The sequence below is a fragment of the Microcaecilia unicolor genome, chromosome 8 (assembly GCF_901765095.1).
Source record: "Microcaecilia unicolor chromosome 8, aMicUni1.1, whole genome shotgun sequence".
Taxonomy (NCBI): Eukaryota; Metazoa; Chordata; class Amphibia; order Gymnophiona; family Siphonopidae; genus Microcaecilia; species Microcaecilia unicolor.
The window spans coordinates 181547075-181572650 of NC_044038.1; the positions used below are offsets into that span (position 1 = coordinate 181547075).

At 45.6% G+C, this 25576-nt stretch overlaps 1 protein-coding gene across 1 annotated transcript in view; it reads left to right on the forward strand.

The window, feature by feature from the left end:
* The window catches only part of PPARGC1B (PPARG coactivator 1 beta), a 120908-nt gene that overhangs the window by 71015 nt on the left and 24317 nt on the right, over positions 1 to 25576 (forward strand). Inside the window, exons 2-4 of the mRNA XM_030212054.1 lie at positions 11307 to 11474; positions 17378 to 17569; positions 25261 to 25377. Coding sequence (XP_030067914.1) covers positions 11307 to 11474; positions 17378 to 17569; positions 25261 to 25377 — 477 coding nt within the window. The remainder of the gene's footprint in view (positions 1 to 11306; positions 11475 to 17377; positions 17570 to 25260; positions 25378 to 25576) is intronic.

Below are 25576 nucleotides of genomic sequence, written 5' to 3' on the forward strand. Positions count from 1 at the left end.
CTTGGCAGTTCGTGGGAGAGGAGGAGGACTGGATTATAAAGAGATGGCCCTTGATCTAGAGGGGAAGGTGCAACTACATTTGTCAAGTTCCCTTTTTTACTCTTTCCAACCCAATGCAATGTTGGAAACAAATTATACGTAAAGAGTTGAAAAAATATTTGTCTTTCTGTCTGATGGCAAAACAACTCTCTGAAAACATGCCATTCCCACTTTAAGGTTCTAGAATTGATTTTTCCATTCATCCCCTGGCCTCTTTGGCCTCTTTTCCGCCTCTACATGTCTTGCTCTAAATAAACCTCATTGCAATTCCATAAGTTTTCTGTCCTGGTCTCGCAGCCCCCCTGCGTTCAGGACTCCTCCACTCTCTCCACCTTCAGATTGGTAGGTCACGCTATCATTCCTGCTCATCCATCCCATGTTCTTTGCATCTATCTCTAATGTTTGTTCATGCTGTTATTATGGCCATCTTGGGAAGCACCCTGGAATGACAGTAGATAAACATATAAGGTTAAAGTTATCTAATGCTATTCATTAGTCTAATGCTGTCTGCAGACCATCTGCTTTACATGTATCTCCTTGAAAACTTGGTGTCGAAAGGCAAGGCAAGTTTTATCTGAGTAGTAGAAAGGCTACGAGCTGCTTTCATTAGGATTCATCTGAACCAGCTCGGAGCGCTACACCTGGCAGGCTACGTGAGACAGCAGAACAGATGGCTACATGTTTGAAGGGATGGGGAGGCTGACAGGTGGCTCTTATTTGCATCGCTTTAAACACCCTGGCTGAGAATATACAGATCACCATGTCAGTATGGAAACACGAGAGCTTATGGTTTACTTGTATATGTTGCAAAGGTAGTTTCAAGAAGCCCAAAATTGTGCAATGCCTACTCTAGACACTCAAAGGCCACATATCTATCTTGTGCAGTATAATCTTTATCAAAGTGCAGCCTACATCAAACAGAGGACAGGCCTGGAGACACTGTACATGATGGGAGGAATTCTATAAAGTGGGTGTCAACATTTACATACCAGTTACACGCCTCTGTGCACACATACACGGATTTATGCCGAATGTGTGCCTACACATTGTTCTGTAAATACCCTCAATAGCATGTGTTTTATGGGTGTGTGTACAAGGCACACATTTACATGCGTAACTTATAGAATAATGAGCGTAGGTGGGCACATTTATGCATGTAATTTATAGAGTACAGAGTGTGAGCACATTTACATGTGTAACTTATAGAACACTGAGTGTGGGTGGGGCCACATTTACACACATAACATAGAATACTGACTGTGGGCGGGGCACATTTACACACGTAATTTATAGAATACTGAGCTGGGGCACATTTACACGTGTAACTTATAGAATTACTGAGTGTGGGTGGGTCACATTTACACTTGTAATTTATAGAACACAGACTGTGGGTGGCTCATGTGTGATTTATAGAATACTGTGTAAGCGGGGCGTACATTTACATGCGTAACATATGGAATGCTGTAATTATGTTCATATCTGTAAGGGATCATGCCTAAGGACATACGTGTTTATATATCCAGTTAGGCTGGTGTTCTAGAAAGATGCCCTCTGGGTGACTGTGTATAGACGCCCTGTTATGGAATTACCCCATTTGAGGGTTAAAGCTGTTTCTGAGGTGCTCGACCCGCAGAAATGAGCTTTTAATGATCATGGTGCCACTTTTGCATAGGGGGAGATATCCCTGGGGGTTAAGATGGGAGGGGGTTTGAAACTATAGCATATACTTTTGTATTTTGAAACATGCAGACATGTTTTTTCTGAGGCAAATTATCCATGCAAATTAGCATGTAAGTATGTGGTGATGCTTTTCCTGGGATAACTTTCAAAGTGAAAGTACAGGCATGCATTATTTTGAAAATGCTGAAAAGTGCTGTTCACGGCTGCAGGCAGGTAGAAGAGAACCTTCTTCATGGAGCAAGGGGAACGAGGCCGTGGGACGGGTTCCAGGAGCACAGAACCATCAGCACGCCTGCTGCCTTAAGGCTGAAAACGTGATGGCTGTAAGGACATCACTGGAACGTTTTTGTTCTGTCCTTCCTGTAAATTGTTTTCTTTTAAAAAATGCTTTGAGACAGGAGCTGTTAAAAATGAAATTAGCTGAGTCACTTGTGGCTGGAGGCACTGAGTGGTGATTTATGAATGCAGAAAACACAGCCTCCTGCCATCCCTTTGCTTCTTACACAGTTTCAGTTCCAATGAATATTCTACCCTAGGGTCTGTTTGTGACCCACAGGCCCAGGAAGCAACGGGTTAAAGTCTTTACTGGCGCTGCAGGATTGCTCCTGTTCATTGCTAAATCCTTTTCCCAAGATTTGTAGCCCTGAGGCTCGAGCTTGTACCGAACTGCAAAAGGGTGTGAACTCTTGCACCATGTTGGGCATGTGTACACAGGGTCAGAGGCAAGATTTCCTAACCTAGACTTGTTCAATAGGAGGTTCAGCACTTCCTGATCCACCTAGAGATCGAGCAGCATCAGGGCCGCCAAGGGGGTGGGGGACAAGATTCCAAGGGGAGCCCGGTGCGGGCAAGGCTTTCAGAGGTAGGCAGGCAGAAGGTTCTGTCTCTCTCCTGTGTTCCAGGACATCTGGTCGGTGATTGCGTTAACGCGATAATCTGGGTCCTGTCACATAGGAGCAGGAAGCGACAGTGAGGGAGGAGCAGACGCAGGAAGATAAGGGGGGCATCCTGAGTTGGGGGGGGGGGGCTGGCCCGAGTGGAGTGGGGGTGAGCGGCGGACCTGCCCCTGGCCCTGCTTTGTCTCTCGACGGCTCTGAAAAAGGAAATGTGGAACTTAGTGGAGAAGAAATAGTTCAAAGTCCTGGATTTGAGCCCAGCTTCAGGTATCTTTTTGAATAGAGTCCAGAGAGTTTCTAGATTAAGGCCTTCCTCCGGCTCGGCACAGTTTCAAATTTAGGAGCCCTTTTATTAAATCTTAGTACGTGCTATGCCACTTCTCCATAGCTATAAAATAGGATGCGCAGCATTTAATGTGCTCTAATATTTAGTAAAAGGGTCACTTGACTTTACACTATTTGATGATTCGATTCACCGGAAAACAGCCCGAATTCTAATTTTAACAATTTAAAACACACTTGAATAACTTTTAATAAAATCTAAACCTAAAATGGACCTGCCTCACTACCCCGGGGTCTGCAGAGACGAGGTGAAACAGAAATTAGGGAATGTCTCCCAGAGGCTCCCACACACCTTTTAGTACATTCAGGAACTGGGAACCCAACACCTACCAAATCACAGAGGAAAAAATTTTTTAGGGAGATTCCCATAGCACTTCTGTGATAAGAAGAGTGAATACTCAAATGCTATCATTATGTATCTAAGCCACACAGGTGCGTGAGACAAAGGGCGCTGTTTACTAAGCTGCGCTAGAGGCACGTTAGCATTTTTAGCATATGCTAAACATTAACACGCGCTTATGTAGCTGCCCACAATATTCTTATGGGTGTCTACATGGTTAGCGCATGCTCATTTTTAGCACACGCTAAAAACACTAGCGAACCTTAGTAAACGGGGCCCAAAATGTTAAAAAAAAAATCATTAATAGTGCACACTGCAACATAACACACTCAACATAATACAAACTTCATCTAAATAATTCCCAGCCATGGAAAAATGCTTCTCTTGAAGCCGGGATGGTGCGGTCCTGAGATAAATGGCCTTTTTTAAGGGTGTAGAGTGAAACTACACAATTTCATGTGAATGGAGCATCACTGCGTCAAGTGAAATAAATACTACTGCTAATCATTTCTATAGCACTACTGGTTGTAGGCAGCGCTGTACACGTCATATGTAGGTACTTTCTCTGTCCCTAGAGGGCTGACAGTCTGTATTGGTGAAATGAATTGGCCTTGCACAATAACATCCTGTTGAACTAGTCTGAGCAACTGGAACCTGCACTGAGAGGGTTTAAGGGATCTGTTACTCCTGAGCAAGGCTGGTTTGGTCATCTGGGGTGAGACCTTCGGGGAAGGGGGGCCGCCCGCAAAGAGCTGCGGAGGCAAAGGAGAACGAGAGATACCGACAGCCTCACAAACTGGTATCATATTTGCCTAGTTATTTCTTAGTGTGGATGTTTTTTTGTTTTGTGCTTTCCTATCAAATATTGGATTTCTTAGTTTTTATTTCTTGTGTTTTAAATGTATATTTTTTATAATGTAAACCCGTTCTGATTTGCTGATGCAATAAGTGACGGTATAGTGAACAAATAAACGATAAACTCCAAGAATTATCAGCACAATCTTTTACCTGGAAAGGGGGAGGGGGGCAGGGTTCAAATAGCCCTTTTACCCAAGTAAATGGCTTTTGGAAACTGTTCTCATACTCAGTGTAATTATGAAACAAACTTTAATATTTAAATTTAGTGCCTAATGTGATTCTACAGGTTCGTTCTAGGAGGGATGGTGTTAGGGTGATCATAATTATCAAACTATCTGGGGGGGGGATTAGGAACCTGGAAGTTAATCTAGAAGGGGAATAAGCCCAGAGGTTCACCTACTCACTTCATAGTCGAGCACGGGCCCTGCCCCGCCACCATACATCTTGCCAATACTGAGTTGCTTTCATGCAACCCCTGTGCACACATGGAAAATAAACAGTTCACAGTTTAATTGTGATGCTTTCCAGGGTTGGGGTGAAGGGAGCACACATGAAACTCACCTCCTGTGGAGGGCTTTTGCAATGAAACATACTGTGTTTGAACTGACCGAACCCCCTGATGTCATAAAATCCCTGGGAAGCGATTGAAGTTCTGCCATAAGTCCTTGTTCTCCCAATGTCTTGGCAAATTTTCGGCCTATCTGCATTGTGTTTGTATGTGCTGCATTGCCCTGGAGGGACCTGGACTGCAGGACAGAGGGACCCGCTCGGAATCTTACCAGCTGGGTTCACTCCGGGAGTAGGGCTGCACCTGGTAGCAGAGGCTTTGATGAAATTTCATTTCTAGCCTTTTAAACCAATAATTAGCTTCCTCCAGCCTGTTTTTTTCCTAGTCACAATTTGTACAAAAGGTCACTGCTGCTAAATCAGGTCCAGGGATTGAGGAATGTTCATTTGTTGCAATGCCCAAATGCTTCAGAGAATGTGCAGAATCTAAAAGCAGCAGAGAGGGGTTCAGGACCATTTTGGATCACCTCAGTGAACGAGAAGGAACCGGGATGTAATTCTGTTTCCCCAGCATCTTAGCAATGACCTACTTTAAAAGAAAGAATAACTTGCACAGTCTGAAATGGATAAAGTGGCTGTATTTCACTTGGTACTGAATGCTTTGCCACCTTCACTATGGCCCTTTTTAGTAAGGGTGTGAGCAGAGCACATATTTTAAGTTTATTTTTGGTTTGTTTGAACTTTTTTCCAGATTTATGTTTGGCATAAAGATTCACCGCTAGAAAAAAAATCATAAAAACTGCTCTAGATTTTAGCACAGTTTTTTTTTACATTGGGGAGCAGTTCTTAATTCAGCGATTTGCATGCAATTTGCATGTCCACTGTACTATCCTTTCCCTTGGTGATCTTTCTTCCTGCATCAGTCACTAGGATTAGTGCAGGAAAATCAAGCGTAACCTCTGCGCTAACAGGTATTGGCCCCTCAGATTGTGAGGTCTCTGGTGACAGGAAAATACGTCCTGTACCTGAATGTACCTCACCATAAGCCACTACTGCAGAGGTCTGAGCTAAATCCAAATCAAAAGTCTGGTATAATGAGGTTAAAATAACTCAACCCAGGCTTACAGCTTTCTGATCTCGCAGTGTGCTCTGCAGGTATAAACAGACGTAGGGATTTGCTGTTTCTATGAACATCCTGCAGAACACCCTCACTCAGCTGTTTTTGTCACAGCAAACCACCTGCCTGAGCTGTGGTGTGTTTAGGTCATTCTCAGATGAACCATGAGGAATAGTGTGATAAATGTCCCTGCTGTGTCGGACCGTCCTTTGAATGTCACATTATCTTCTTGGAGGTGGACCCCAGCTGCTATGAGAAAGTGGCGGGTATGAGAGATGGCTTAGAATAGACCGCGTGCCTTCATCTCCATGGGTACTTGTTGGCAGTGTTCCAGCGACTTGCCCTACAGACTCTTAATATAGACGTAGGATAAAGTTCACGTGCACAGAACAGAGCAAGCTGGTGCATGATAGCCTGCATGGGAGCCCAGCCTCACTCCACTCCAGCTCTTACAGGATCCTTTAATGCCTGTAACTGCCTGGCACCTGGCTGGCTGGGATGGGCATTCTGTTGATTGTGCTATTTGGGTGCCCCGTAGGGCAGCTTTGTGTTGTTTTGAGCAGTGAGAACATAGAAGTTGTGTGCAATTTACTAGTAAAAAGAAGCTAAAACCCTGGGTTTGAATGATTCAAACTGCCGCATGACAGTGTTACAGGGTGGCAAATTCCAACTGCACAGTTTCAGAACTGAGAAACAGGAGCAGCAGTGCAGGCTAGGGTCACAGCCACCTCTAGGACAGTCACAAGCAGAGGTGTACTTCTCAAACAGACAAGTCGTATCATGCTGGCATTTGGAGCGTCTTGTCTGTTATATGAATGCTTTACTCCGCTGCCTATTAAGATACTTTTTTTGTCAACATTGAATAGATATCATATCTATGTTGTATGAATGTTAGGGGAAGGGGATGAGACTTGATATGCTGCCTTTCTGTGGTTACAATCAAAGCAGTTTGCATATTGTACCTGGGGCAATGGAGGGTGAAGTGACTTATCCAGAGTCACAAGGAGTTGCAGTGGGAATCAAACCCAGGATTCACCAGGCTGTCAGGTTGCTGCATGAACCACAAGGCCTACTCCTCATCTTAATAGGCAGCATGTTCTTACCATGCTGCCTATTACGCAGTGGCGTAGCCAAGGGTGGGCCTGGGTGGGCCTAGGCTCACCCACTTTGGGTTCAGGCCCACCCAGCAGCAGCACACCTATGATGTGGCTGGCTGGGATCCCCAAGCCCCACCAGCCAAAAACCAACAGCTGTCGTCCCTCCTGCATACCTTGTAAATAGCAGATCTTCACCTGCAGCGAGCAGAGACTGATACATTCTGCTCGCACTGGCCCCACAGCCTTCCCTCTGATGTATTCCCACCTATATGGAAACAGGAAGTTGTATCAGAGGGAAGGCTGTGGGGCCAACATGAGCAGTGAGTATTAGTTCCTATCGCTGCCGGAGAAAATCTGCTACTTAAAAGGTATGCGGGGGAGGGGGATATTTGAGAGACCATATGGCATCCAGACGAGAGAGGGAGAGACCAAATCACTTGTGGGACAGGGCGGAGTTCTTCTGCCCACCCATGTTGGACCCAGGCCCACCCAAAATTGAGTGTCTGGCTACGCCCCTGCTATTACGATGTCTAACAAAAGGACTTTTCTAATAATAATTCAGAGATGCTGTCCAAATAGTACTTTTGAATATCTTGCCCAGCAGCACTTCTTCGAATAGCATGTTGAGCAGAACCCTACTTCACTGGCTTTCCATTTGGAGACAGAACTGAGGTGAATATTTGTTCCAGTTGATGTCACCCATGGCAGAAAAACATAGAAACTTGACAGCAGATAAGGTCCAAAATGGCCCATCCTGTCTGCCCATCCTCAGTAACCCCTTTCCTAAGGGATCCCATGTGCCAGTCCCACACTTTCGTAAATTCCGATCCAGTCCTTGTCTCCGTGACCTCCACCAGGAGGCCATTCCACACATCCAGTACCCTTTCTGTGAAAGAATATTTTCTTAGATTCCTCCTAAGCCTATTTCCTCTTATCTTCATCCTATGCCCTCTCATTCCAGAGTTTTCCTTCATTTGAAAAAAAGTTCACCTCCTGTACATTAATGCCACTGAGGTATTTAAACGTTTCTGTCAATTCTCATTGTAATTATTTCATTAGTTCATTGTAAGCCGCTTTGGGGCTGCTAAACTGCGGCAAAAGGCGGGGTATAAATGACCTAAATAAATAAATAAAATATCCCCTCTCTCCCACCTCTCTTGCAGTGTTTACACGTTGAGGTTCCTAAGCTGTCACTATATGTTTTATGACAGAGACTGCTTACTCTGGACCGACTCTATCCTGTTTATATCTTTCCATAGGTTACATAAGTAATGCCATACTGGGAAAAGACCAAGGGTCCATCGAGCCCAGCATCTTGTCCACGACAGCGGCCAATCCAGGCCAAGGGCACCTGGCAAGATTCCCAAACGTACAAACATTCTATACATGTTATTCCTGAGATTTTGGATTTTTCCAAGTCCGTTTAGTAGCGGTTTATGGACTTGTCCTTTAGGAAACCGTCCAACCCCTTTTTAAACTCTGCTAAGCTAACCGCCTTCACCACATTCTCCGGCAATGAATTCCAGAGTTTAATTACACGTTGGGTGAAGAAAAATTTTCTCCGATTTGTTTTAAATTTACTACACTGTAGTTTAATCGCATGCCCCCTAGTCCTAGTATTTTTGGAAAGCGTGAACAGACGCTTCACATCCACCTGTTCCACTCCACTCATTATTTTATATACCTCTATTATGTCTCCCCACAGTACTCTAAATGGGGCTTCACCAGGGACTTATACAAGGGCACTATCACCTCTTTTTTCCTGCTGGTCATCCCTCTCCTTATGCACCCGAGCATCCTTCTGGCTTTGACCGTTGCCTTTTCTACCCGTTTGGCCACCTTGAGATCATCAGACACAATCACCCCCAAGTCCTGCTGTTCTTTCATACACAGAAGTACTTCTTCAGCTCCTATATTATACCATTCCCTTGGATTTTTGTAACCCAAGTGCATGACCCTGCATTTCATATCATTAAATCTTAGTTGCCAATTATTGGCCCATTCTTCAAGCTTCGTTAGATCCTTCCTCATGCCATCCACACTCTCTGCAGTTTCAGCTTCTCTTATTGCTAAGGCTGTGTGAAGAAAGAAAGCTGTCTGTAAAAAACAGCAGAAAATACAGGAAGAGTCTCTCACAGTCAGCATGAGAAATACATGAGAAAGCAGAGCTTGGAAGTCAGGGCCCTGCAGTTTGTCCTTTTACTGTGGAGGAAACTCTGACTAAAAATAGCCCCAATGAAACTATGAATAGCAGAACTGTGCACTGCCGTCATTCACGTCATTCACACTGTGTGAGCTGGGGGCCGGTTGCAGTGTTTCTTGTTCTGTGTAATTACAGTCAGTCAGAGAAATGCAGTCTGCATGCCAGTAATGTGTGACACGGTAAAGGACTGCTCAGCTGCTGCATCCGTAAAGATATGCCACAGCTGGTTGGTAAAGTCTTCTTGTTATCTCCCACAATGGCATTGTGCTTCCAAGAAGGATACATTCGTGAAAACCAATGCTATGAATACTTCTGGCCTTCAAGGAAGGGCTGTGGTTAAGTCCGTTGAGCATGGGGAGCCAAATGTTAACAGAGAAAGAGGCCTGGCTGCTGACTTAAAGAGTTGATACTGTGGGAGGCAAAGCTGAAGATGGCATGGCCTGGATGGACTACTTGTGGGGATGGTGGTGTTAATCACTGGCATAGATCAGGGGTTTGCAGCCCAGTCCTTCAGAAATATACCTAGCCGGTTGGGTTTTCAGGATATCTACAATGAATATGTATGAGATAGATTTGCATACAGTGGAGGTTTGCAGATTTCTCGCATGCATATTCATTGTGGATATCCTGAAATCCTGGGACTGGATTGAGAACCCCCAGTATAGTTTTTCAGGTATATTAGGGCTGGTGTTAGAGGGGGTGCAAACAGGGCAATTTCCAGGGCCCCTATGCCACAGGGGGCTCCACATCTGCTGAAAGTGGAAGATAGTTCAGCCTGCCCGGCGCCAATGTAACTTCAGAGCCCTCCCCAAAATTGCTGCCCTGATCCTCAGCATGTCTAACCAGCCTTTGTAGCAGTGGGGAGATTAGAGGTAGGCATGGGAGATGTGAGGAGAAGTTGGTGCTGGACTACCTGTGAGAACACTCTTATGTGCGTGTGCACAATGACATGAATATCAACTGGGCAGTTGAGATCTTTATCCACCATTATTTATATTCATGAAGTGAGACTCTTACAAGATTCCTCTGTAGAGCAGAAACACCTAGAACATAGACTGCCATCCCCAACTTCTTTGGGCATCACATTTCAAGAGGTACCTTGTGACCCACAAAAATCACTAGTTCAGTGGCCAGCGATGGGCACATTTTTTGCTCCATCCAGAGGTAGCAAATTATTTTCTCAGAATCTTCTAGCTGTTCAGTAAAATCTCAGGTACATCAATAATGATGTTGGTTGGTGTTGGGGAAGGGTAGCAGCTTAGAAGCAATTAAAACCAATTTGAATGTTTCTTCCATTAGATTGTGGTGTAATTCTATTGATTTATAGGTTTTGTTTTCTAAAGTTGTCATAGAAATGATTGATATGAAGACCTAAAGTTTATTTAAATTGATTTTGCTTGTATTTTTCCATTGGGAAATTACACAGGTTTGGGTTTTGCAGTTGAATGGGGTGGAGTAATTGCTCACACTCAGCTGTAGCATGTTTTCCTGTATCTGGTCTTCCGTGTTCACCTGCTCTCTCTATTTAATGACTATACGGTGGGTTTCTGTGGAGAAGAGCTTCCTGTCTAAGGAAAGGGGCTGTAGCAAATGACCTTTTGGAGTCTGGGTTTTGTGGAATTTTTATTAACCACCTAATGAAGAGATTCACACAAGGTAGAGCTTGACAGAAAACTTACAATTTTGTTAACAGCGTAACAATAGCAAACTGATTATTCGCATTTCCAAACTGAAGCTCAAGTTGAATTATATACAAGTACATGAGGTATTTCCCGGTCAGCAGAGGGCTTAACAGTCTGCGGTTACAGAATATTACGCATACTATCTGACGCTTATCCCGTGTATATACGAGCCGTGATTCTGTAAAATATGCATGTTTTCTCTTTAGCGCATATGTGAAAGGGGGACATTCTCATGGGCGGCCAGTGGGTGGCTCTACCTGATAAGTGTGTAAGTTATTCGCGAATGAGGTGCCACATAGCTGCGTGCCAGCTGTTGACAAAATGTAAGCAATTGCGGCTACATGTTCGTGCGTAACTGGCGCCTTATTCCCATATTCCTATAATGGCATTTACCTGCCTAAGTGCCCTTATAAAATACCTCTTGATGCCAAATTTTGCCCGTTGGGCATCCATTACTGAATTACCCCTTAAGTGTTGTGTCCCAGAGAGGTCTATGCAGTAAGAAAGGAAGACGCAGTGAGTAACCTCTTTTCCTCCATTTGCAGGTGTCTGGAGAGGAAGCCCTGTGCTTGGATTTCCCAGAGATCGACCTGTCTCAGCTGGATGCCGGTGACTTTGATTCCACCAGTTGCTTCAACGAATTGCAGTGGTGCAGTGACCACTCTGAGAATGAATCAGGCCACTACAGTACAGATGACCCAGAGCTTTTCCAGGTACAGTAACTTAGCATCGACTTTAGGGAGGGTAATTTTGTTATAGGCATCTATGTGCCCTCTTAAAATAACCCTCACAAAGTTACATTTGCTCCAAGACAGGAGTAACTTTGTGGGTAAGAATCGGTGCTAAGATGGGTATTTTCTAAGAGGCAGCTAAAAGTTCAGTTCTCTCCTGCTCTGCCCATTGTCTGCTATTGAGACAGACATGGGACGCAACTACCACTTCCTATCTGCAGTATTTCCTCTATTAAGGAGTTTAAGATAGCTATGACTTGCCCTGGGATTTGTAGTATGGAATGTTGCTTCTCTGAGATTCTGCATGGAATCTTGTCACTCTTTAGGATTCCAAAATCTTGCTATTCTTTGGAGTTCTACATGGAATGTTACTACTCTTTGAGATTCTGTATGGAATCTTGTCACTCTTTAGGATTCCAGAATCTTGCTGTTCTTTGGGGTTCTACATGAAATGTTGCCACGATTTGGGTTTCTGCCAGGTACTTGTGACCTGGCTTGGCTACTGTTTGGAAAACAGAATACTGGGCTAGACGGGCCATTGGCCTGACCCAGTATGGCATGCTCTTATGCCCTGGGAACACCAACATATTTATCAGATATAATTAGGCACTGTTTTTTCCTGGTGTATTTACTGGATCAATTTTCTAAGCATCTACTTGAGCATGTGAAATGCTCTTCCACACACTCAAGTCACTTACACAATCACCCCTAACGTATCTGACTGTGGGCTGTTATTTCCTGAGTTCTGATGAAGACGTTCAAGGATTCACTGACACAAAACTTTCAGTTGTTATAGCTGAGATCTTACTGCATCAGGCCTAACTTCTTGAATATACCATGCCCAAAGGATCAGTGCTTCATTAATTTGGGATTTGTTGTGAAATCTAGCAGCAGGGTAAAGCTAATGGGGAGAGAGGAATTTGCCACTTCAGCAGTTTCTCTTGTGGCTTCATAAGAAAACGGTGCTGCCTGATGTGGGATTCTTTTTGGGTGATGGTGAGATGCTCTTCAGCACTCGAGGCCTTTAGAAGCCTCTGTTCATACTTAAGGTCCGTCACCCACCCCCAGAAGGGCTAGGAGGCTGTTTCCTGTTCTAGTATGTTGGGGGTTCAAGGTTGAAAGTACCTTCAATACAATCTGTGCATCAGCCGCCGCAAGTGAGACTTTAGACCTGCATAAAACTTAAGTATTGCAGGAATTTCTTCTTATGAATTGATAACCATAGTTTGGAACCTGTGTTCTAAAGCATTTCTCCTGCCTGTGTAGCAAAAACTCTCTTACAAGCACAGCACACAGTGTGGTTACTCGTGCCAGATTGTACGTGACTCAACAGAACTCAGAAACCAGCTCCATCATACATCCTCAGTGGAGAAAAGAAGGCAGCACTTGCCTTGAATCCATGAGGCCGACCTTCAGGCAGCCAGTGAAAGAACTGATCTGAGCATAATTTCATGGTGTCATTCAGGGCTAGGTCAGGGAAGGCAGCACCGATCCCTGCTGGTTCATTTCCCTTGAGCAGTTTTCAGATGGAAACTATTGTACATTTGTGCCCTGTGAAAAGTGGTACAAATCACGAGGAGATGCACCCACAGATTTTGCATCAAAGCGCAGACTTTTGGAAGTGTCCCTGACATTGCACATAGCTGTACCCAGGGATGTGGCTTGTGCAGAGCTGGCACCAGTGCTTCATTTGTCGAAAAAACGAGCAGAAGCAACTGGATTAGGGAACAGAGTGACTGTTCTCTGCTTTACTTGAGGCTCCCCCCCACATACACACCAAACCCCCTTCTCTACAGGCTGTCTGGAAGGAAGGGACTGGATCGGAACACCCCCTGCTGCTCTGGAGTCTGAAAACAGTGGAGGAACTGCGTTCCAGGCCGTTCCTCCAGAAATTAAGCTTCGGTGGGCACCATGTTGCGAAGGACATGATTGTTTTACAAAATACACATAGAGATGCCCTGCACACGTTTACACCTTCTTTGGAGGAAGCTTCAATTTATGCAAGAGCATTGGGGTGCCGTTAGGAATGGTCCCGAGAGCCTGGATTCTAAAGGCACATTGACCCCTGTATTGGTGAATTTTTGGACTTTATACATTGGCACATACAGGAAGCCCTCTTATTAGGATTCTTGCAAGATTTTGCCCCTCACTCCTTCTCAGGCCTCTCAGCCTCCTTTTGCTGAGCTGGTCGTGAACCTTTTACCGGTCCGGGAGAGGATTCGGTGCCTGTCTGTTCAGTTCCTATCCCCCCCCCCCCCCCCCACCCCGAGAACGTTTGTGAGCCTGTAGTTCAGTGCTGACCCCTAGTGAGGACATGCGGTACTACACTGGCAAACAGGAGGCCGCACCAGCTGGTGCGGAGAAGCTTAATAAAACCCTTTTAACTCACATCTAGCTGCCTTTGACTCCTTCCCTTCTAGGAATGCTGGAGCTGGCTGCCATTATCCTTCTGTGATCTACACTGATTATCCATTGTCTCTTTTCCCCTTGGGAAATGTGCTGTGGGGGTCCCTGCTGGGCTCGGTAAAGCAAAACAAAAAAAATGAAACTGAGCTTGCTTCTGCTACATTTGCTCTTGATCCATCATTTATTTATTTAGATTTTGCTCACACCTTTTTCAGTAGTAGCTCAAGTTGAGTTACATTCAGGTACTCTGGATATTTCTCTGGCCCAGGAGGGCTCACAATCTAAGTTTGTACCTGAGGCAATGGAGGGTTAAATGACTTGCTCAAGATCACAAGGAGCAGTAGTGGGATTTGAACTGGTTACCTCTGGCTTGCAAGACCAGTGCTCTAACCACTAGGCCACTCCTCTACTCCATTGGATTGGAGTAACATTTTTCCTGCTCAGGTGCCTCTGCTGTACAGAGCGGGGTTATTCGATGAAATTGTGCTAACGTTCTCTGTGCCAATTATGCACAGAAATGCCAAAATTTGATTTGATGTATTGGTAACATAGTAAATGACAGCAGATGAAGACCTGTACGGTCCATCCAGTCTGCCCAACAAGATAAACTCATTTTACATGGTATGTGATAATTTACACCCGAGTTTGATTTGTCCTTGCCATTCTCAGGTCACAGACCATAGAAGTCTGCCCAGCACTGTTCCTGTACTAAATGTTCTGAAGATTCCGGAATCCCAATTAGTAGAAACATTCCATGTAGAACCCCAAAGAGTAACATAGTAACATAGTAAATGACGACAGATAAAGACCTGTACGGTCCATCCAGTCTGTCCAACAAGATAAACTCATTTTATATGGTATGTGATACTTTATATGTATACCCAAGTTTGATTTGCATAGCCGCCGAGAGAGGGGGGCAGGGGGGACAAAATTCCCCGGGCCCGGGCCTCCAAGGGGGGCCCGGCGCCGCAGTCCCACCCGCTCGCCATTGTCGACCGTCTGCCCCCTGCATTGAAATCGCACTCACCTCCGTGAAAGCAGCGCGGCAGGCAGCAGAACACCTCCCTTCGGACCTCCTTCCCTCCCTGTGTCCCGCCCTCGTCTGACGTAACTTCCGCGAGGGTGGGAAACAAGGAGGGAAGGAGAGCTGAAGGGCCCGGTGACGGACGGAGGGGGGAAACGACGGCGACCTTGGGGGGGGAGAGGGGGGACCGGCGGCAGCGATCGCGGGGGGGGGGGGGTGGAGGGGGGAGCTGTGGTGACCTTGGGGGTGTGGAGAGGGGGAGCAGTGGCTGCGGCGATATCAGGGGGGAGAGCTGTGGCAACCTCGGGGGGTGGAGGGGGGAGCAGCGGTGGCGACTTCGGGGTGGCGAGGACGGCAGAGGCCCGACCCAGTCTCTCGGTGGCCCTATTGATTTGTCCTTGCCATTCTCAGGGCGTAGACCGTAGAAGTCTGCCCAACACTCTTCATGTACTAAGTTCTGAAGCTAACGTCGAAGCCCCTTAAAATTTACACTCCAGCCTATCCATATCTATTCAGTCACGATCAGGGCGTAGACCGTAGAAGTCTGCCCAGCACTCTTCTTGTACTAAAAGTTCTGAAGATTCTGGAATCCTAAAGAGTTACAAGATTCTGGAATCCCAATTAGTAGCAACATTCCATGTAGAATCCGAATCAGTAGCATAGTAAATGACGGCAGATGAAGACTTGAACGGTCCATCAAGTCTGCCCAACAAGATAAACTCATTGTACATGGTATGTGATACTTTATACCCGAGTTTGATTTGTCCTTGCCATTCTCAGAGCGTAGACTGTAGAAGTCTGCCCAGCACTGGTTTTGCTTCTCAATACTTAATCACCTTTCATCACAAGGATAACAAAATGATGTAAAAGAATTTTAAAGCAATAGAATAAGAAAGGAACGCCAATAATTGTAAGATTAGAGGAAAGAGGCAGAGGAGAAGAGAAAGGTGGGGGGAGGTCAGAGCAGAAGGCTAATGGATTCGGTGGGCCTCTTCTGGGCTAGGATGGCTAGAGAAAGCCATTTCAAACCAAAAGGTCTTCAGGAGAGTCTTAAATCTGGGGTAGGAGCATTCTAAGGGCCTCTTTTACTAAGGCGCGCTAGCGTTTTTAGCACGCGCTAATATTTAGGGCATACTAAACGTTAGAGACGTCCATAGGAATAAATGGATGCCTCTAACGTTTAGCGCGCCCTAAATATTAGTGCACGCTAAAAATCCTAGTACACCTTAGTAAGAGTCCCTAAATGGACTGAAGCAGGTAGAGAGTTCCACGGGGGTGTGGCATCGAGATGGGCCTTTGTTAAAAGGAGGGATTCTGAGATGGTTGTTGTGGAGCGAACGGAGGACTCTTGGAGGGGTGTATGAGACCAGAGAGGAAGAAAGGTAAGATGGAAATCCTGAATACAAAACCTTATGCATTAAAATGTACGTGCTGCTATGATCTTACTTATTGTAATCAGTTCAATATTTTCAGTCATACCTTGTCCGAGGCATAGTATAATTGTTTTTATATGTGTGTATGTCTTGATGACTGTGTGTTTTGCTGTTTTTATTGTAATCCACTTTGGGATTAAAGCGGAATATAAATGTTTAAAATAAGTAAATGTTTACAGTAACTAAAGATAGGCGGAGTCTGGGCGGAGCTTGAGCGGAACTGGCAGCGCAAATAACGTACAGAATACTATAAGTACAGTTCGAATGTCTGGTACTTAAGTGCAAGCTCTTCTACCAGCTTTATGGCTGCCACACATGCTCACACCTAAATTATAGCTGCGCATTTCACCTGTTACCCTAGTGTTGTCTACAGGAAGTGGGTGCCGACTTTCCTTGATATGTGAGTGCACTGTTACGAAATTACTCCCAGCGTGTGCAATAGACTCCAGAAACAATTCTTTGCCTCGTGGGCACCAGTACAAATCCTGACATCTCTCACATGGGTGCAGGTCTTCTTTCTATGCTCGGCTTTGACCTGTGACATCAGTAATGTCTGTGGAGAGGGAAATGGAGATCTTAAGGCTGTCCTATTCCAAGGGGTGACCCTTGAGGCTGTGAATTTGTGTCCTTGTTGAATGCCTAGTAAACAGGCATAAAGCATAAATCTTTAAATAGTTTTGCAATTCTTGTCTGGAAATGAGACCTCGAGAGGCGTGCCTTCATTTCTTAAAGTCATTGTGCAGGCTTTGTGGCCCTGTTGTCTACACTTGAGACCCAGCATCTGTAAAACAGTCAAAACTATTCTCCTGTTATCCGTCATCTGCCCATGAACTCCTGCTTCTTAGTCACAACTGGGGGTCTGGTGAATTTATGTGGCTGAGAATAGGAATGGGTGACTTGGGTGAGATCTGATTCCTGTGATGAATAAGAATCGTTATCTTGATCCCTGTGTGTAGCCTGTTAACTCTGTAGCATGTGCGGTGGTGATTTCCTTGTAACTGCGATTCCTTCTAACCTTGCAGATAACAGACAGTGAAAATGAGGCTTTGTTGGCCGCTCTTACACAGACACTGGATGATATAGAAGAGGACGATGTCGGCTTTTCTGCCTTCCAAATCACGGGAGACAGGGACCTCTCTGTCCCACCATCGCCAAAGCCCAGTGTCCCTGCACTGCCCCCTCCAGCCCCAGAGGCTGACGATGAGCTGTCTCTAGTAAGAACCAGTTCCTACTGTTTAAAGTGGAAATGGCTGAGGAGCTGAATAGCCGGCCGCATGGGTATGATATAGGCAACAAAGGTCTGACTTTTTTCATTTAAGGCTTTCAAACCATTTAACAAACACCCAAATACATGATGTTTACATAATTTGCAATTGGTTTGTAATGTAAGAATTTCTAAGGGAAATATGTGCTGCATCAGTATTTCTGGCTCACATGTCTTGCTTTGGCTCCAGGTTCACCTGACAGGGTAGATCCGGGCCTTGTTTTGCCCCATTGCATGTAGGGGACTTGTAGTTCTCATTTCTCAGTTGTAAGCCCACAAGCCTCTGCATGGAATTTGGGTAAACCCAGGACTGGATCAGCCTAATCATCTGAATCTGGCAACTCTCCCTTTGCCTTTTACATATGAAACACCCCTTTCTGCTGCTCTTTTGCTGCATTTTAGCATTCATGTGCATCTTTTCCAGAATATCTAATCAACCAGTGGGAGAAGATGAGAATACTGATTCCTGAATGGTCTTCAGCTGATTTTACTTTGATTTACATTTGGTTATTTGCTTTTAATTTATGTAACCTCAAAATGATTTACAATAAATATCATTAGACTACATGATCCCCTGACAAGAAATCCAATATAATCCATTAAAACAATTCCCCTCCATCCCAGCTTTCATTCTGCCCATGTAATTAGAGATATTCTTGCATCCTAAGTACGTAATAGTATAACCCAGCAGTAAATAACCTTCTGATCTGCTCCATTGCTCAGGGTACCAGGCCTGGGGTAATGCATGGCATTTCCCAGGATCCTAATAAAAATAACCCCCCCCCCCCCCCCCAAAATGCTTGACAGAGAACTGATGTCATTCCCATAGCAGGGCAGGCAATCTTATCTCAGAATTAACCTGACATACTGTATGTTTCCTGTTTTTATGAAATATTTTCAAAATCATTTCTAAACTTTTTTTTTCCTAAAGTGGCCAGTTCAGAAAGTTCGATTGAAGTTGTCCATTCAGGGGATAGCATTAAATGATAGAAATAGTTTTTCTATAATTTCAGAATCGACGCCTAGGTGCTGTGTATTGGTTGTGGGGGCCAGATGCACAAAGCTTACCGTGCTATTAACGTGTGCTTTAGACTGGTTCTTGCCAGTCTAAAGCAGACTTTTTAGCTAGTAATGCACAAAGGGATTTTCTGTGGCTCTAACATGTGCCGTTAGCATAGGGTTACCATACGACTGCAGATGAAGGAGGAGAGATTGAGCCAGTCCAAGTTTGATTTCCATTGCTTTTAATGTAAGTAAAACCTGGACTGGCTCATTCTGTCCTCCTTTTTCTTGAACAGAAAGAAAGCAACTCTGGGCCTTCAGGACTGAGATAAATGCATATCGTTTAATTCGAAAAATGACCCGACACGGGCCGTGTTTCGGCGTACAAACGCCTGCCTCTGGGGTCAAAATGTCTTTGTGGATATAATCATAGGAGCCAACTTTTCAAAATGATTGGGGCTGCTGAATTTTTTTTTTTTTTTTACAGGTGGTTCATTCCCCCCGTCCCCCCTCTACCCCCCTCCGAGTTCCAGGCCCACCTCCCTCCCCCCCCCCTCCGAGTTCCAAGGGTCCCCCCCTCCGAGTTCCAGGGTCCCCCTCTCCCTCTCCCCTCCCTCCCTCCGAGTTCCACAGGGTCCCAGTCCCTCCGAGTTCCACAGGGTCCCCTCCCCCTTCTCCCCCCTCCCTCCGAGTTCCAGGGTTCCCCCCTCCCTCCCTCCCTCCCAGTTCCAGGGTCGTCGTCCCTCCCTTCCTCCCTTCCTCTCTTCTAGTGCCAGGCCCCCTCCCTCCGAATTTTAAAAGTCATCTTGACTTACCTCGTCGGGGTTACGGCGGCCGGCAGCAACAGCAGCGGTAAAAAGCGTGCAGGCTTGGCGCTTACTTCAGTTTTCCCTTCTCTCTCAGCTCTGGTCCTGCCTTTGCAGAAATAGGAAATGAGGACGGGTCCAGAGCTGAGAGAGAGAGAAGGGAAAACTGAAGTAAGCGCCAAGCCTGCACGCTTTTTACCGCTGCTGCAGGCCGCCATAACCCTGACGAGGTAAGTCAAGATGTCTTTTAAAATTTGGAGGGAGGGGGCCTGGAACTGGAAGGGAGGGAGGGAGGAAGGGAGGGACGATGACCCTGGAACCATATCCATATCCAGCAGACAGCTAAGACCTGTCGCTTCTTCCTCTATAATATTAGCAAAATTTGCCAATTCCTCTCTGAACAGACCACCCGAACCCTCGTCCACTCGCTCGTTACCTCTCGTCTTGACTATTGCAGCCTTCTTCTCACTGGCCTCCCACTTAACCATCTATCCCCCCTTCAATCTGTCCAAAATTCCGCCGCACGTCTTACCTACTGCGTGAACCGATACTCTCATATCACCCCTCTCCTCAAGTCACTTCACTGGCTCCTGATCCGCTACCGTATACAGTTCAAGCTTCTCCTATTAACCTTCAAATGCACTCAATCTGCAGCCCCCCATTACCTCTCTACCCTCCTCTCCCCGTATGTTCCCACCCATAACCTCCGCTCTCAGGACAAATCACTCCTATCTGTACCCTTCTCCACCACCGCTAACTCCAGACTCCGCCCCTTCTGCCTCGCATCACCATATGCCTGGAACAGACTTCCCGAGCCCATACGCCATGCGCCCTCCCTGCCCATTTTCAAGTCCTTACTCAAAGCCCATCTCTTCTCCCTTGCTTTTGGCACCTAACCACCTTCCCCATTCATGATACCTACACTGACTACATAGTTTGTAACCCTTAGATTGTAAGCTCTCTTGAGCAGGGACTGTCCTTCCCCTTGTTAAACTTGTACAGCGCTGCGTAACCCTGGCAGCGCTATAGAAATGCTAAGTAGTAGTAGTAGTAACTTGGAGGGAGGGACGACGACCCTGGAACTCAGAGGGAGGGAACGAACTTCCAGTGGGTGAAATATTGGGGGTGCTTGAGCACCCACAGCACCCATGGAGTCGGCGCCTACAGATATAATCACAAAGTTGGAAAAAACCAAACAGTCAGGGTATGCTGCCCTGAGAGTTGCAAATGTTTGTATAGTCTATAGCCAACACTGTCGGTGAAAAAAACGCCAACATACCCTGACTGGGTTTTCCCAACTTTCTGTGATTATATATCCACAAAGACTTTTTGACCCCAGAGGCAGGCGTTTGTATGCCGAAACACTGCCCTTGTCGGCTAATTTCCCGAATTAAAAGATATGCATTTATCTCAGTACTGAAGGCCCAGTGTTGCTTTTTTTCTGTTTATGCTTGTATTTTTTTTTTTTAAGTTACATTTGTACCCCATGCTTTCCCACTTATGGCAGGCTCAATGCGGCTTACATGGGGCAATGGAGGGTTAAGTGACTTGCCCAGAGTCACAAGGAGCTGTGCCTGAAGTGGGAATCGAACTCAGTTCTTCAGTTCCCCTGGACCAGAGTCCACCACCCTAACCACTAGGCCACTCCTCCACATGTTATGCTGTTTTACCCTCTCTTTTGTCACCTCCATTTTCTTGAGCCATATGGTAACCCTGCTTAGCAGCCACCGAGAACCCCATGCAAATGTATTGCAATGCTAAGGTGGATATTCCTCTTCAAAGACCAGTAGCAATAAATAGGCTTCAGCTCCTTCATCTTGTTAACAAGTCCTTAAATGTATTTTATTTATAATTCTGGTTTTGTTGATTGATCTGCCTTTAGTCACAGCCATATGAGGAAATCCTATAACCCCTGGTCTTCATTCCCGGTCCTCAGAGGCCAGCCTATTACCTCCACTGTATGCAAATCTGTCTCATGCATATTTATTAGGGATATCCTGTTGGTGGCCCTTGAGGACTGGGAGTGACAACCGAGGCTGTAGACTGTCCCCTCCTGGGGTGAACTGGTCCAGTCTTTTCTAATGCATTCCGGTATGTATCCACTTCTATCTCTCAAGAGACAATGCAAGAGGTCTTGGCTAGGCCATAAATCTTTTTGATTATAGTTTTTATGATTATAGTTTTTATACGGTTCTAGAAATAAGCTTTCTTTGTTTCTGAAATCATGAAAGGGTTGGGTAGTATTGCATAATTAATTCAATTACAGATTGTTATCCACAAAGTCCGACTGTAAGAGAGAGGAAAGAGTGGATTACAAAGGGAAAGGACAGAGGAAGCCTTACAAGAGGGTCAGACAGGTTCAAATTAACCACAAAAGAGGTATTGCTGAAGGATAGCCAACAAATTTGAAAAGGGATTGGAAAAGAAAAGAGGGAGCATAAAATATGAAACAGAATTTGCCAGGTGTAAGGATGAAATGGAAATGTAAAAATATTATTTTAATCAACTAAGCAAAGGGAGGTTTGTATCATTCAGGGCCTGATACTGGACAGCATAAGACCACAGAGGTGCTGTACTGGCTCAGACCAGAGTTCCATCCCCAACCTCAACCCCAGTCCCAACCATTAACCCTAACCCAGAGATAAGTGGTGACTTTCCCGTCTACCTTTCTAATAGGGGTTTATAGACTTTTCCTCCAGGAACTTGTCTAAACACTTTTTAAATCCAGTGATACTTGTTGCCTTGGTCACAACTTCCAACAGCAAAATCCACATCTTAATTGTAGGTTGAGTTAAATACTATCTGCCTCATATTCAAAACCATTTAACCAGGAACTGCACCATGTAACCAGCTGTCCGGCGATATTCAGCGGGGGTAGCCAGTTATTTCCCGGTTGGCGCCTAGGATATAGCCAGCTACCCCTAAATATTCAATTCATATCCGGCTATTGTAAGCAACCACATCGGGCCACTTAAATGGCTGGTATATCTTTAGCCGGTTTAAAGTTAACTGGCTATCTTTGAATGTCGACTTAGTGAGTTAACTTTAAACCGGCTAAAAATAAACTGGAAATTTAATTCCAGTCACCAGCATTGAATATCCAGGTTGACCACCGACCATGGGAGGGAGCCCGACTCCTTCCCGCAGTCTGAATAACGGTCCCTATGTGTTTCAAATGAGCTACCTATTAATTTCATTGAGTGTCCCCTTGTTCTTGAAGTATTTGAAAGGGTAACAACCATTCCCATTTACTTGGTCCACCCCATCGTGATTTTACAGACGTGGGTCGTCTTTCCTCCAAGCTGTTTAGCTTTTCCTCATGAGGAAGGTGTTCTATCCCCTTTATCATTTTGTTTCCTTTCTCTGAACATTTTCTAGTTCCACCATATCCTTTGTGAGAGTGAGTGACCATCAGAACAAAGGCGTTGTAATATTCTTTGTTTTAGTCTCCATTCTTTTCGGAATAGTAAGATTCTACTTTCCTTTGTTGACTGAGCTGAGGATTCTCACATTCTATCTGCGGTGATTCCAAGATTCTGTTCCAGGGTGGTGTCTTCTGATATGGAACCCAGAGTCTTACAGTTCTAATGGAGCCTTAGACTCAAAATCTGTGGACATCACCACCCCATAACAACTTGTTAAGTGTGGGCCATATGACACCCAACTTTATCTGTTACATGCAGTATTTTGTAGCAAAGGGAATGAAAAATCCCAACAGAAACCTATACAAACCTATCTACCTCTGACAATAGGGCCAGGAGGAACACATGTTAAATACAAGACCCCAGCCAGCACTCAACAAACCCAGAGACAGAACCGCAGATAATATGTAAGTGCCAAAGGTATTGGACTTGACAGAAGTTGGGAACCAAAGTCAAAATGACATGAGGGCGAGAAATGTGTTCTAAGTGTAACTTTTAGTGTTTATTATTTAAATCCTTTAGCAAATGTACCTTTAAGAGCTTCATCTCTGATGCACAGAATAGAAAAACAGAAAATGATGTGATCAAAAGAGGAGACTCATATGTTTAAGATCTGTTTTTTGTGGCCAATGTTGGAAGGGCTTAGCCGAATATATTTTAGAGAAATTTTCTCCACAGTCCACCTGGCCTGGTTGTGGGTGAAAATTGACTGAAATTTAGCTGGGCTAAATTTCACCAGCTGGTTTAAATTGGTTATAGCTGCAGAACAGAGTTGGCTAGATCATGTGGAGGGGCATAATCGAACGGGGACGACCATCTCTAAGGGCGCCCATCTCTAAGGACGTCCCGGCAAAGGGGCGGGGAAACCTGTATTATCGAAACAAGATGGGCGTCCATCTTTCGTTTCGATAATACAGTCGGGGACGCCGAAATCTCAACATTTAGGTCGACCTTAGAGATGGTCATCCCTGGTTTTCGGCCGTAATGGAAACCAAGGACGCCCATCTCAAAAATGACCAAATCCAAGGCATTTGGTTGTGGAAGGAGCCAGCATTCGTGGTGCACTGGTCCCCCTGACATGCCAGGACACCAACCGGGCACCCTAGGGTGCACTGCAGCGGACTTCACAAATTGCTCCCAGGTGCATAGCTCCTTTCCCTTAGGTGCTGAGCCCCCCCCCCCCCAAAACCCACTCCCCACAACTGTACACCACTACCATAGCCCTAAGGGGTGAAGGAGGGCACGTACATGTGGGTACAGTGGGTTTCGGGTGGGTTTTGAAGGGCTCACATTTACCACCATAAGTGTAACAGGTGGGGGGGGGGATGGGCCTGGGTCCGCCTGCCTGAAGTGCACTGCACCCACTAAAACTGCTCCAGGGACCTGCATACTGCTGTCATGGAGCTGGGTATGACATTTCAGGCTGGCATAGAGACTGGCAAAAAATTAAAACAACATTTTTTTTTAGGGTGGGAGGGGGTTGGTGACCACTGGGGGAGTAAAGGGAGGTCAACCCCGATTCCCTCTGGTGGTCATCTGGTCAGTTTGGGCACCTTTTTGAGGCTTGGTCATGAAAAAAAATGGACCAAGTAAAGTTGACCAAATGCTCATCAGGGACACCCTTCTTTTTTCCATTATCGGCCGAGGATGCCCATCTCTTAAGCACGCCCCAGTCCCGCTTTCGCTATGCCTCCGACACGCCCCTATGAACTTTGGTCGTCCCCGCGACAGACTGCAGTTGAGGGCGCCCAAAATCGGCTTTCGATTATGCTGATTTGGATGACCCTGAGAGGACGCCCATCTCCCGATTTGTGTCGGAAGATGGGCGCCCTTCTCTTTTGAAAATGCCCCTGCTAGGGGGCCCTTTCACTGAGGCGGGGTTTTTCTGACTAAAAGGAAATGGCTGTGTGGTAAGTACATACTTGCCGTGCAGCCATTTCCTGAGGGAGCCCTTACCGTGCTGACCGATTACCGCCGGGTAAGCCCCCGGTGGAAAAAATAGCATGTGGCACGCTGGAAATGGCACCCAGTGGGGGCAGTACTACCGCTGGCTCCTGCGGTGAGCCTCAGGTACTGCCAGATTGGCACGCGACAAAGCATCGGTCACTCTACTGCCACTTTGTGAAAAGGTCCCCTTAACCAGCTGAATTGTTTCCACCCCTCATGTCCAGTTTCTGAGCAGCTAAACCTAGTGAAACTGCATATCTACATTTATTTTCAGTCTGAGAAATCTAGCTACTTTCCAAGTTAGCCGGCCAAATTTCTTTTGAATGCCGGCCACAAAGAAGAGCTGCTGTAGGCTCAAGTCATGTGAGAACAGCATCTGCTCTTCTACCAGTTCAGTATAGACATGTTTTTCTTCTGTACATTGTGTGAAGCCTGACATTTCACTTCACTCTTTGTTTCCACAGTTAAAGAAGTTGCTTCTTTCTCCAGCCCATGTGGCTCAGAGCTTTGAGGTGCACAAGGATGTGAGCGCCTGGCGCCATGGTGGTCCCAAATCCCGATCCCAACATGCTTGCATTAAGGTACTTCTGGTCAGAGCAGTCGCAGGGAAATGACAAGGGGTAAAGCGAGGATGGTGGGAAAGCTGGATGTAATATATTTCAAGTCCTGAAGCACCTTGTAACTAAATCCCCTTTGGGTGTATTCTGGGCTGACCCAACCCTACATACACCTAAGCTTCCGGAAATCACTAAAAACCAACCTGTTTAAAAAGGCATACCC